This window comes from Meriones unguiculatus, chromosome 12 (assembly GCF_030254825.1).
Source record: "Meriones unguiculatus strain TT.TT164.6M chromosome 12, Bangor_MerUng_6.1, whole genome shotgun sequence".
In the NCBI taxonomy this organism is placed as follows: Eukaryota; Metazoa; Chordata; class Mammalia; order Rodentia; family Muridae; genus Meriones; species Meriones unguiculatus.
The window spans coordinates 27,432,447-27,446,427 of record NC_083360.1 but is presented as its reverse complement, the minus strand read 5'-3'; the positions used below and the strand labels follow the sequence as shown (position 1 = coordinate 27,446,427).

At 51.3% G+C, this 13,981-nt stretch overlaps 1 protein-coding gene across 9 annotated transcripts in view; it reads left to right on the top strand.

Annotated features, from left to right (window-relative positions):
* Jakmip1 (janus kinase and microtubule interacting protein 1) overlaps positions 1 to 13,981 on the top strand; it is a 112,233-nt gene that overhangs the window by 79,490 nt on the left and 18,762 nt on the right. For all 9 annotated transcript variants that reach the window (XM_060365418.1, XM_060365415.1, XM_060365417.1 and 6 more), the window contains 6 exons: positions 3,846 to 3,974; positions 5,209 to 5,337; positions 7,378 to 7,461; positions 9,477 to 9,539; positions 11,053 to 11,151; positions 13,588 to 13,689. In XM_060365418.1, coding sequence (XP_060221401.1) covers positions 3,846 to 3,974; positions 5,209 to 5,337; positions 7,378 to 7,461; positions 9,477 to 9,539; positions 11,053 to 11,151; positions 13,588 to 13,689 — 606 coding nt within the window. The remainder of the gene's footprint in view (positions 1 to 3,845; positions 3,975 to 5,208; positions 5,338 to 7,377; positions 7,462 to 9,476; positions 9,540 to 11,052; positions 11,152 to 13,587; positions 13,690 to 13,981) is intronic.

The following is a 13,981-nucleotide window of genomic DNA, read 5'->3' as shown; positions in this document are numbered from 1 at the left end:
CTGAGAGATACATTTCAGGGACAACAGTGGGCTGAGTGTGCCAGGCCACCCATGGGTGGTGGTGGATTAGTTTGGAAATGTGCCAGGTAGGTGAGGGAGGAGGCACCCCATCCTTTGTGGCTCTGGCCCTGAAACAGAAGGCTCCTCTCATGATGCCGTTGCTATTGCTGTGCCCAGGGGCCTTGCAACTATCCAGGGACCTGGGACTGTTGACAACAGTTCTGGCACAGGGAGATTAGGATCCTGGGAGGGACACCCCCAGAGGACATGCTGGTTTAGAAGCTGTGCTCTATGATGAATATCTGGGGCCGGCCTGGAAACTGGCTCTTCTCCATTGATAGCTGTGTCACCAGCCTCTGGGAGCTGGTCCATGGTAGCATCGCTGTTGCCAGGGAGGTACCTTTGCAGTGTCCCTGTCCTCCATCTTCTGTAGATGACAGTATTCAGGAAGCCGTGAGAGGCAGGCTTACCTTTTCCTGGGGCTAGAGAGAATCCAGGGATGGCCTGTCCAGCCAGCACAGGCTAGCAGTCCCTGCAGCTTCCCCAACATGGAGTACATCCTGTTTGTGCTTTACTTCTCCTTCTTCCTCTGCCTCTGTGCCCTCGTGTGCCTGTACTTCTCTGGCTGCCAGGAGATGACCTATAGGCATGAAGGTACGCAGCTGGCCAGGGTTGGGGGGAGGGGATCTTGGCAGTTCCTGACCACTACTGGAAGGTCCTGTATCTTCTAGGCAATTCTGGCTGGATGCTGGGAAGGTGAAGAGAGGAGTGGATGAGATGCTCGGTCCAGTGAAAGTGTATGTGTGTGTGTGTGTGTGTGTGTGAGAGAGAGAGAGAGAGAGAGAGAGAGAGAGAGAGAGAGGGAGAGAGAGAGAGAGAGACAGACAGACAGACAGAGAGGGAGACACAAAGAGAGAGACAGAGAGAATCCCCTGATTTCCAGTATGCCTTAGTATGCATGTATTCTACCCCCAGCCCCTAAACCACATTTTAAACTTTGGATTCTTTTATAAAAAAACGATACTAGCTAGAGTGACCTGTGTTGTAAGGAGGGTAGATGTCTAGAGGGACAAGCCCTATTCATAGACAGTGCCCTTAGCACTTATGAATTATGGGTATTTTTTTTGTGCAGGAAATTCAGGAGGTAAACGTCCAGGAAGTTTACAGTTAAGGGACACAGGCCACTTGGCAGCAGGCAGGAAGCAACATCTCCTGGTGGCTCTCCCCTGCCCTCAGGAAGCAGGTGTGGCCCACCCCTTGCATATTGAGGAAGCAGCAGGGAGCACATTTTGTGGTCTTTAAGGAGGTAGCCGCTGTGTTCTCTTTAAACACCAAGGCGGCTTTTCTCTTTTGTGTTGCGTTTTGCGTTTCTGTTTTGTACACTGGGTGGACTGGCTTATATCAACTTTGGTGTCATCTCATCGCTTAGACAAAGGAGCTGTTCCAGGCATTCGGGCATGCACCTGTAATCCTGCCATTTGGGAGGTGGAATCAGGAGGGTGGGAGTTCAAGGCCAGCCTGGACTTCATGAGATACTATTTTAAAAAGAAAATAAAGGAAAAAGCGGACTGCCAAGGAGACAGACTGACCCACTCATGTGTTCTGAAAGCCCGGTAGAACCCAGTTAGCCCCTGGACGCTGTGGAAATGGACTGTGCATAGTTGTGGATTCACTTCTGTTATGGCAGGATTTCACTGGGACTATTGGTTTGTTCTGGTTTCCACCCTGTAAGGAGCTTCTGGCTTCCCTTTGGTGCAGCATGGCTTTCTGCAGCTCCGGTCGCTAGGGCCAGGGCTACAGTTAGGCTCCACCTGAGCCTGACCCTGGACTGTTCAGCTGGGAACACTGGCAGTTAAAATCTTGTGATTAGGCTCTGTAATTGAGCACTTAATTATCAGCCACACTGGCCTTCAAAAGATTAGCCTAGGTAATTGACCAGGGATTTTCACCCCAGAAACTTTCAGAATCCTAACAGAACTTCCCTGGTCTCAGGAAGTCTGTCATTTCAGAGTCTTCCTGGGGCTCGCTTGGTAGGAGCAGCAGGCCACCAGTTAGCACAGCCAACACACAGCTCCATTCCCACAGGCAAGGCAATTAGCAGTGTTTATGAAAAATAGGGTTGGCCAGGCAGCAGCTCAAGACAACAGGGATGTGGAGCTTGAGGCAGAGGCGAGCAATTTCTCTAGGGGCAGGGCTTCCTGTCTGAGGGGAGGGGAAGATGCTGAAGGCCACTTGAGCTGGATGAAACCTAACCTGATTTCACCATCCTACCTGCCAGCTCACCTGGGCATGAAGGCAGGTGGATACCCAGGAGGTGTTGACCACGTGAACCTTTAAAGAGGTCACACACACAAACCCCACACCATTTGAAGAACACTCTGGTAGCCAGTGCTTGCTGACTCCTTGTAGAAACCCCGACCACACAAGGTGTCCCCCTTCCTGAAATGTCAAAGGTACTTCCTCGTGGAGTTGTTGCTGGTGACCCCAACCTCCATGTTCTTCTGTCTGCGCATGTGTGGTTGCAGACACACATTGGCTTCAACTCGCAGGGGGAGATGGCCAATGGAGTGTACCTTCCTGCCTGTGTGGGCGGGGGAGAGTTGGGGCACTCTGGGATTTCCTGGGAGTTCAGGGCTGACCTCTGCAGCAAGGCTATTGTTCTCTCATGGTCACAGAAAACACTCCGATTGTGGCAAGGAAGTCTCTCAAAGGCGGGTGGTTAGTTAGAGAATAAAGAGCAGTGTGCCTAGAGCCAGGAACAGGGATACATGTGGAGAATGATGGTTGATGGAGGTAGCCTTCTGGGGCTAGCACTCCCCTGGCAGGGGCCCTATCTGGTTTTAATCATGTATCTCTAGGTTCAACCTTGTCTGCTTCACCGAAGCTTCTGAGCCGGTGATTGACGAATAAGTGAATGAATGAGTGAACAAATGAATTAAGTGAAGCCCCACATCTGTACAGTCTGGAGTGAGAGGGCTGTGGTCAGAGTCCCAGGTAGTTGGCACACAGAACATAAGCACTTTTAAGGAGCTGGACATGGTGGTGCATGCCTGTGATCTCAGCACTCGGGAGGGAGAGGCAGGCAGATCGCTGTGAGTTCCAGGCCAACCTGGTCTACGAAGCGAGTCCAAGACAGCCAAGGCTACACAAGAAAACCTTGTCTCAAAGAAAAACCCAACAAACAAACAAACAAACACCCCAAAAAACAAAAACGAAACAAACATAAAACAACAACAACAAAACTTTCGAGGCTTGGGTTATAAGTACAGAGCTCTTATGCTATTCTTTCTGATTGTCAGTGTCCTGAGTATACTGTCATCAAAAGCTAAGAAAAAATTGCCCCTTAGGCAGGCCTGGGGAGGACATGGGCCATGCAGCTGCTTCTGCAGCCTAACCCTGGAGTCAGGGTTCTGGGTCTCTGGGTTACATGTCCTCTTCTGAGCACCCCATATAGCAACTCCCTCTTTGGCACCAGGCATTTCACTCAGCCTGTAGGATGCTCTGGGCGCTGGCACTTAGTGAGGCACAGGGCGAGTGAGGTCCTATTTCATGCTGCAAGGATGGTAGCTCATCCATTACCAGGAGGGACCTGGTCCGGGACCTGGTTCAGAAGACCCTGTGTTTAAGGGCGAGTCAGGAGTTGCATGGCCCTCTCTACCCATGACACCTCCTACCCACCTAATCATCAGTTGTTACACTAGCCACGTCTTCAGCTGCCCTGCTGGCCCTCTCTGTCCTGAGCCAGCTGTGGATGGGGGTCACAGCTCCCTCTGCCCTGGGCTGGCCGTGGATAGGCAGCTGCTGTCTTCCATTGTCCCTGACGTCATGCCCATTGCCTCTCACAGAAGCATGTTGTGGAGACATTTTTTGGATTTGACGAGGAGTCCGTGGACTCGGAAACATTGTCAGAGACATCCTACAACACAGACAGGACAGACCGGACCCCAGCCACGCCGGAAGAGGACTTAGATGAGGTAAGCGAACAGCAGAATGTTGGGGACTTCCCACCATCCTGTTGGTTAGCCCTGCTCCCTCTCTGGTGGTCAGTTGTGCCATGCCTTATAACAGAGTCCAGGTGCAAGGTGGTCCTTGCTGTCTTGAGGGGTCCCAATGAGCACCTTCCTCACAGCAGATCTGAGAGACTTAAGGCTGCTAAGGACATGCCCAAGGTGCTGACCCTGGTGCAGTTAAAATTACACGTGCCTTGTTCCTCATCATCCACACGGAAGTGTGACGGAAGGGGTCATATTTGCTGACTTCCCTAAATTTCAGGCATTATTTAATACAGACTGTCGCCTGATCCACACCAGGATCTGCAGTCCACACCAGGCTTCCTCTGTCTTTCTTCTCTGCACTGCTCAGTGGCTATCTCCTGAGCCTGGGTGAGAAGGGCCTAGGCTAGCCTCAGAGTGATGCCCTCTGGTTGTGGCAGCTGTTGGTAGAGCTTTCTGGTGTCATATGTGCCCTGTTGGGAAGGCTTCCTGCAGCTTTCTGGATGAGGCCAGGCATTGCCCATCCTGTGTCTCATTGCCCCAGCTCTTTGAGCAGCCGCCTCTCACAGACTCATAGTCGGGGTCCATTCAAACTCCTATTGGGTGTTTCTGTAGAGTGCCTTCTTGAATGACATCAGGACCTTCAGGAAAGTGCACCTTCCTCTCAGTCAGGCCTCAAATTCAGTTGCCTATGGGAGGTGCCTACCCATGTTAGAAATGCCATGGGTGCCATGTCCTGCCAACATTACTTCTGGTTTTTACAAGCTGTCATGATACCTGCCACAGTGACTTGCTTCATCAGTCACCCTGCACTGTCCTCTCATGACCACATGAGGGCTTCACACACAGGTGTTCTGCATCTCTGCTGTCATATGCAGGCATCTGTCTTCAGAGCAGAAAACTCCCAGAAAGAACATGAAACCAGAGGGCCACCCTGCTCAGTGCAAACTTGAACTTGCCTGTGGAGTCAGTCTGGCTCCCAGGAGGCTTGTGAGTGCCCAAGGTAGGGTGCTGAAGTGGAGAAGGCATTTTCTCCCAGCAGCCTTCACTCTGGGACCTTCCTAATTACTTCCTGGCAGGCTTACTAGGCATTTGTAGACAGTGGGGAGAGATGTGGGCATTTGTTTCTGTCTTGACGAAGTCACAAGTCATGAGTTGACTGTGGTTTTGTTTTTTGTTTTTGTTGTTGTTGTTGTTTGTTTGTTGTATGCTTAAGACCACAACCAGAGAAGAGGCTGACCTGCGGTTCTGCCAGCTGACCAGGGAGTACCAGGCCCTGCAGAGGGCTTATGCCCTGCTTCAAGAGCAGGTGGGGGGGACACTGGATGCTGAGAGGGAGGCCAGGGTAAGTGTGCCCCCTTGTTGATGAGGGGGGGACAGAGACTGGGGGACAGCCGGGGACTTGGAATCTAGAACTGATAGAGGTGCCACTCCACTCTTCACTGCTTCCATCTGTTTGCAAGAAAGAATACTTAGAGAATTGAAGGGGTTGCAACAGAGATGACTAAACAGCCAAAGGACTTGCTGGCAAGCCTGATGATCTCAGTTCAGTGCACCAAACCCACGAACCCACGTGTGATAGAAAGAGGGATCTGATTCCTGCAAGTTCCCCTAGGACCTTTATATATGCGAACACACACACACAATAAAACAAAGGGGACTGGAACGTGAGGGAGTGATGAAGTTATAGAGTCAGCTAGCCTTTTGGGCTTCAGACCCTTCCTTTTCTCCCCAGACCAACGTTCTCCCCTCCACCCCGGAGTGTCCCGAAGGAACACTTTGAGGGGTTCTTGGAGCACCGCAGGCACAGGCACTGCAGATGACCTTAGTTCAGGGGATACACATGTGGGACTGGACTGAACTTTTCTGGAAACTTCCCCCCGCTGAGCCTTCTCCCACCTTGAAGTCACACAACAGCATTTGCCTGTCCCTCTGGGAGATCTGGAGACAGCAGAGAGTACACAAGGGGCTAGTGCTGTCCCATGTCCCTCGTCTCACTCCTATCGTCCTATGAGCCAGGACGAATCAGTATCATGTCCTGAAGAAAAAACAGAGGCTCAGGAAAGCAACAACCTGACTTAAGCACCCATATGGTCCCCAACAGAACTGAGAGCTGTGGCCATGCCACTCTGGCTCATAATGCTCCTGAAACAGCCTGGGGAGCCCCATGCAGGAAGGGCTTGGGTTTCCTAAAGCATGCATAACAGCGTGATTTGCAGGTCTCAGGAAGATGGAAGCTGCAGGCAGGCACCATCATCTCTGGACAGAGCTTGGCCCAGGGCCCAGGGTGGTAGCGGATCCAGGCAGGGAGGGAATAAGATCCCTGGGGGTTGTGGCCACGGTGAAAGATGAGGGTTTCTCTTCTGAGCCACAGTAGGCGAAGTTCTAGGCTTTATGTGTGCGTGGTTTCTTTTTATCTTTTAATGTCATCCACTTGCCCAGTTAATCCAGGTTTCACAACGAAATCTGGTGGGACCATGAAATGCATGGTGGGATATGGCAGCATATACCTGTAATTCCCAGCACTTGGAGGCTAAAGCAGGAGGATTGCCATGACTTGGAGGCCAGCTGGGGCTACATAGTGAGTTCTAGGCTAGCCATGGCTAGCCTAGACCTTGTTTTGAATTTTAAAAAGAAAGGCAGTAGATTCACTTTCCAGATGACATTGAACTCCTGATGCACCTCCCAAGGGCCAGGATTCCAGGCCCGTGACAACACACCTAGCTTGGATTCCTGACTTCTGGAAAGCAGGTCACATCTAAGTCTTCCCATTCTCCTTGGCAGCGTGTGGCTGTAGCCAAGTAGCTGTCCCTCCCAGGGCTAAGATACATGCCTTCGCTTGTCTTTGCTGCATCTTCTTGCTGTGGGGTCAGCTGATCAGTGTCATCCCTTAGGTGTATGACTTGCCTGGTCCCTAACATGTTAGGTTCCAGTCTTTGCTGTAGGTGACAGAGAGCCCCACCAGGCCACCAAGTAAGTAGAGCTATCAGCAGCTGGATAACTGCTGAATGAGAAAACACTGACCTTGTGAGAGCTGGCTTTGGGACCCTGAGGCATCCAGTTTTGGCTAGCTTGTCACAGGAGAGGGTGGCCCCTCCTCCAAGCTACCCTCCGATTGGATTGTCTCCTACTGGGGGAGTTAGAGGCATCATCTCCCAGGACTCCTTAGTTCTTACTTCATGATGCAGCCATCAGATCTGCAGCTGTCCAGTGTAGGTGGACTTCAGGGCCCTCAAGTGGGCGTGACGTGAGCATGCGTGTAACAGGGCCCTCCTCCCTCTAAGCTCTCATGGTGTTCAGACACTGTCTGGTTGGCAGCCTGAATCTTTACCTCTGTGTCACCTCTGCAGGTGACCTGCTTACCTCCTGGTCTTTTTCCTTCCAGACTCGGGAGCAGCTTCAGGCTGATCTGCTGAGGTGCCAGGCCAAAATCGAGGACTTGGAGAAGCTGCTGGTTGAGAAGGGACAGGTAAGCAGGAAGGCTACCCACTCCATGTTCCTCATGGTTCTGTCCCAGTGGTGTCCCTGGGGTCTGATGGTTTCTTTGGTGTGCTAAGGGTAGGGGTAGGGATCCTCATGATTCCAGGTGTGAATGTGCTGCCACAGTCAGAGCTTGCCTTTGTTGTTGTTGTTTGTTTGTTTGTTAGCTTGCTTGCCAAAGGCATGGAAACAGAAGGTAACTCCTAGAACAGAGACATGTTCAGAAGCCCTTTTGACTGGAGCCTGAAGAAAAACTGTTGTTTTCTGTCAAGATTTTTAATCTCCCATGTATAATTGAAGTGCTGTGGGCCACTGGTAGCACCCATAACAACAGGCTCAGGCTGTGACTGTGCCTTAGGAGAGTCTGGATTGGTCATTTGTATGGCCCTCCTCCCCCCCCCCCCGATTTGATTAGTCCAGTCCTAGTGGACAGCAGGCACAAGGAGGTCTCCCTTAGGCCTTTCTTGCTGCCTGTGGTGGGCAGAGGGTCATCTGCTTTACATAGTTCCCTAGGGATCCCATGCTGGAGGCGCTTTCTTGGAACAGTTCTTACATGGAACTCATTTCCTGTCAGCAGGTCGGGGTGACTGTCACTGCCTCAGCATCGCTCACTGGCCAATGCAGTGCTGAGGCGTGTGCACAGGCATGGGCATCTGTACTGTCCTTGCTGCTGCCTACAGTCAGGGCTAAGGGGGTATGGAGGGACCTAAGGGGAGATCCTAGGGTTGAGGGGCAACCAGTGAGAGTGCTGAAGAAAGGGGTCAGTTTAGGACAAAACAAATTGTGATTAAGTCAGTAAGTGATAGCGAGTCCCTGCTTCTGTACAAGGCTCTGCTAACTCATCAGTTAGCTCTTGGTGTATACCAAACCACCCCAAAACTTAGTTATTTAAAACAGCAGGGTTTAAGCAAGATCTGCGGATGGTCAGTGAGCTGAGTTCTGTAAGCAGCTGTTCTGTTGGCCTTACCTGAGGTCACTCTGAAGCTTCAGTGGTCAGGTGGATAGAGGAGGCCTTAAACGACCTCGCTTGTCATTTGTGGTCTGGTCACCTCTTCTCAAATAGGTGTCTGGCTTAGTTATCTGGTAGGCCGGGGTGAGAAGCTCCCTTCCCTCAAACACCACAAATACCGTACAGGCCTCTGCTTACATCATATTTATTAGTATCTGAGTAGGCAACACACATCACGGCTGAGCCCAGCTTCAGGGTCGGGGCAACAGGTCCCCTTCCGAAGATGAGTGAAATTGCAGAGTTGTTCATACAGATATGGAACAGTGGTCGCAGCCACTTGTATGATTAGTCCAGCCCAGGGAGGAAGGTGGATGGACACTGCACTGTTCTTTCATGGACTCACATGAGCATGCATGCAAATCTGTGCAGCGGAGAGGTGGGCTGTTAGGTAGAAGGCCCCCAGGAGGTGACCCAAATGTCTTCTGGATGTTCCACATCTGTGGTCAGATCCTGGGTCAGCCTTGGTTTGTGAGCCCTGTGGAAGTCCAGCATTGGGTGAGACTGGCCTGGCCACTGTGGAGTGGGGATAGGGGCCAGGGTGGAGAGGACAGATTGCTGAGCAGGGTCAGGGTCAGGAGGAGGAGGAGGTGAGGAAGGCTCCCTTGCCTCCTGTATGCTTCCTCCTCCAGCCTGATGCCGATGAGGGAGAGCCAGTGTTCATGGCTCTGGCCTGGCACTGTCATGCCCTGGCATCAGGACAGAGGCTATAACAGGTTATTCTAACAGACTGCATGTGGATGGAGTTCAGTAAGGCACCAGTGGGGAGATGGGAAGTCCTTTAGGGTACACACTCAGCCACCATGGAGTAGTGTCTATAATGGCCCAGGGGACCTTGAGTCCATGGGCAGAGAGCTAGGAGAGAAGGACATCTCACAATGTACTGTTGCTCTTGTCTGGGTGTGAAGATCAGGAGGGGTGATAAAGTCACATCCCTGGGAGTTGGTGGCTCAGCCAACACTGAAATGGAGCAAATAAATACTATGTATTTCCTGCAGGATGCTGCATGGGTAGAGGAGAAGCAGGTACTCATGAGGACAAACCAGGACCTGCTGGAGAAGGTATGTTCGGGCCAGAGCCTCAGACCCCATCATGAACTGAACCTCAGAGGCCACCAACCTGCCCTGAGCTCTCAGTATCCCATGAAGACCAGAGCCCCAAGGCTTGGTGGTTCTCATAGGAGAGGGGTCTTCCCCGCTGGCCTCAGGATCTGTCTTTGGAGACAGATCTCAGAATCTTTAGAGTGCCTCCAGAAACAGAAAAATCCACCTGCCTGCCATCCCAGTGTTGGGCTTTCTGGCTTTCTCTGCTGTTGATTTGAGATCTAGTACCTTCCCATTCCTCATGGAGGCGCCTGAGGCAGACAGAGTCCATGGCAGGCCCTCAACCAACCTTAGCTGGGTCAGTTCTTGTATTGTAGGCCTCCTCGACGCTCCAAGGGAATCTGTCTGAATGTGCTGTGGCATTGAGATTGGCTTTTCCTTGCTTGGTTGGGTCAGCTCAGTTATTGTTAAAGTACATTCCAAGCTGTCCCACCATGATCCCAGTGTGCCTTTAGAGCAGTTTCATACCCATCCCAATGCCCGTCTGCACCCATTCCTTCTCCCCGTGTCCTGACTCCCAATATATTTTAGCTGTATGATCAGTACACTCAACTTCCGTGCCGGCAGAAGAGAACCTAAGGTGGCCCTGGGTCTTCAGTATTCTGAAAGCCCAGGCCTGAACCAGCCATCTCCCTGGCTCCAGCTCTGCTGTGTCCCTTTCCCTGGCCTTACATTCCTTCAGGCATGGAGGCGTGACTGGTTTTGCCACCCAGTGGGCCCTGTGTGTCAGGAAGGCTCTTGCCTCAATCCTACCAGCCACACAAGAAACTCCATGTTTCCCAGTATCTCCTGAGGTCGAGACTACCTGCGAGAGAGCCCTTCTTTGGTCTTCTGATAGAAGGAGAGAGAATGAGTACCACCGAAAGCTCTCCCCTACATATACTGTCTAGGTGGTCCCTCATTGCTTCTAGGTTGTGGGAACTACTGTTACCCTCCTTAGGTGGAAACTGAGGGTCAGAGCAGTTCTAACCTGCATCCCTGTGGCTCCTGGGCTTCAGGCAGTAAAATGTCTTCCCAGGCTGCTCTGTGCACTGCACAGTCAGTGTTCTCTTAAGAACATTTTGGGGATTTGGAAACCTAAGGCCCCACAGTACCTGCCGTAGCACCGCCCACAGCTGATCCTGTGAAAGGGCCTGGAGGGCTCTGGGAACTGAAACACCCACTTTACCCTCTTACATCCCTCACACTGACCTCAGGGAGGGACTTCATAGCTCCAAGCCTCAGCTCCCCATCACTCATTTGTTCGGCAAGGGTATAAGCAATTTCTAGTCTCCTGGCCTAGGCTTGGTGCTAGAGAGGTGAACCCAGCCCAGCATCTCTTCCCTCATCCCAGGCTCATGAGGAAATGGGATGCCCCTTCTCTTGGTGGCCAGTTCTCTGCTTCTCCCAGACCACCCACTAAAGTTGGCTCCTAGTTGGGGGATCTCTGGAAACCATGGAGGCTGTTAATGTAAAGGTGTCTTTGCCCCAGATTTACAGGATGGAAATGGAGGAGAACCAGCTGAAGAGTGAAATGCAAGACGCCAAGGACCAGAACGAGCTGTTAGAATTCAGAGTGCTAGAACTCGAAGTAAGAGACTCTATCTGTTGTAAGCTCTCAAACGGAGCAGACATTCTCTTTGAGCCCAAACTGAAATTCGTGTAAAGCTCCCTGCCATTTCCAAGCATGTGTGAAGGGACGTGTTACCGTTTCTCTCCTTCCTTCCTCCGTTCTTTTCTTCTTCTTCTTTTTAAAAATCTGTATGTTCGGGATAACTTCACTGCCTTAACGTGTCCTGGGGAGGATGCTCGCGACGTGTGTGGACCTGTACCAGAGCAATCTATTTATTGCCTACCGCTTGTTTTGCACTTAATAAAATAAGTTGTTTTTGCAATATTTTGCCTTTTTTATTTGTGTTTCATTTCCATAACTACTTTCCTGCATGCACAGTCACTGGGTGTGCCTTCCGCAGCCCCAGACAGCAGCACTGTTGCAATAACACACCTTTGATCTTGCATGCAGCAGGCTTCTCCCGAGATAGCAGGGGCTGACCCAGCCGGCTCATGATCCCCGCTGTGTTTAATAGCAGTGTGGGCCCATTTTCTGCCTGCCAAAGCACATGCAAGGTAAGTGGAGGCAGGCAGGAGGATGTATTTACACAGGTGTTAACCAGTTACCTCACTCAAACCCCTCTGGCCAGTAAATACAGAACTGGGCACTGCAGCTATTTGAATTAAAATTATTTGTGATTCAGACTGCAACTGAATCCCCAGACACTGCACATGTAGAAACCTTGTCCCTCTGGGAACTCCACAGGGCAGTGAGTAGGGCACTGAGGGAACACTGAGGAATTTGTTGCTCAAACAGCCAAAATCCTGTGTCAGGTGTGTTACGGTATTGCTTGGCTCTCACAGCCCTTCATCCTCCCATCCTATTTCTGTTTAAAAGTCATCGGCATCTTAAACATCTTTGCATCCGTGGCCAGCCTTTCACGAGACTCTTGTGACACTGCACTGCTTTCCCAGCTGACACCTTTGCATGTGTGATTCGTCTCCATCTAAGTGGGCACCTTCCCTCATCTGTGGCTTCTCTGGTTTTGTTTTCCCTCCTTCTCAGTGGAAGTTCTCTCTGTGACCTGAGTCTTGTGCTCCTGGCAAGGATGGGCGGGGCGGTTTTCAACTTCCTGTGTCACTGTGTCTCTCAGCTCTAGCCTTTATTCATTCATCAGAAATCGGAAGTCGTGAGGTCATGCTTAGTACCCCTCCTCACCCCATGTGAAAATGCCTTCCACAAGTCCTTCCCTGTGACCTGAGAATTCCACAGATGCCGTGCTCTTTGCCGGAGCTTTTCAACAGCCTTCAGAGCCACGGGGAAGCAGTTTTATGACTTTGTTCATACAAAATATGGGCTGTCCTTTTTCTATGAAAAGTCTACTGAACAGCACCTCTGGTGGCAGGTGTGTGGGGATGTGCATGGTCGTAACCTTCTTGGCTCATAGAGCAGTGCAAAGTGGGGTGAACCAGCTGCAGGGTTCCGGAAAACCCACCAAACAGCACCCCATCCTCAAGCCTTCCTTAGGCGTGTTCCCACCAATCCCCATTACTTCTCTTGGTTGGATTATGAATGTGTCCTAGGTCTGTAAATTATTCTTACTGTAATTGTAGCCTCCTGCCCCCTCTCCCCTGCAGCAGCTTGATAGGAGGCAGAATCTTAGAGGCTTTTTCTGTGCCAAGCGATCACGACTCATCTGCCAGTGTCACGGGCTTAAAGCCAGCTCCACGCAGAAAATGCACTGGAGACCAGGGTACTGTTCTACCAAACACGCTGTAATTCCTCTAAGCAGTGAGGCTCCCCGAGGCCTTTTATAAAGTGCTCACATGGTGTATGGCTGATGGATGTCCCTTTTGCCTCATATGATTAATAATCTAAGGTGGGGTCAGAGAGTGATCACGGGTCTTACGAGTGTGGATCAAAAAAACAAAACCAAAAATCTCTGAGCTGAGTCACCCATTATCATGGAAAGCAAGGAGAGGCAGGGGTGGGTCCAATTTTGCCACTCCCCAGCAGGGACTCCAAACTCCGCCTTCCCTCCGTGGGTACATGACCTGTGAAGTAGCCTGGACATCAGATTGGATAGCCAATGTACCCAGCCTAGAATAGCCCACCATGGTGACTGGCTTGTGTTCTCTATTGGATCTGATACGTTGCTTTGATTAAGCCACATCTTTCATGAATTCTGGGGTTTGCATTGCAACAGGCAGATGTGTGAGGCCCAGTCACCTGTTTCTTCCCAGCAGTAAGTGGGATGTGAAGTGTTCAAGGAGGCCACTGGCCCTGGAGAGGCAGGGAGATGCCACATGTCCCACATCAGGACCGTGTGGTCCGGATGTGTGCTGTGCAGTTCCATCTCAGCCAACCGGAATGTGTTGGGTTTTTTTTTTTCCCTCCTTTCTGATAACTTGGGGAAAGTGGCAAGTGGTGAATAGCACAGTTGAGTTCTGTCTTTAAACCACATCTTTTCCCCAGGAGAGAGAGCGGAGGTCGCCAGCCTTTAACCTCCAAATCACCACCTTCCCCGAGAACAACAGCAGCGCTCTCCAGCTATTCTGTCACCAGGAAGGAGTAAAGGTAGCATGCTTGGGGGGTGGGGTATACCCCATGAGTGCCTGGTGCGGTGGTAAAGGGGGATTGTGTCATCAGGTCAGGGACAAAGCCTCGTGCTGCTGTGTTGGAAGACAGAGCTAGTTGAAAGGGTCACCAGCGTTCCCCTTGTATTTCTGACCACCTACAGGAAAGCTCCAAACCCAGTCTAGCAACTGGCTTTCTCTTTTTTTTTGTACAGTGCCTGGCCCATAACGAGGGCTTTGCTGATGGTGACTATGGTTGGCCACAGGCCTGGAGCCCCACTAGACTCCAAAGG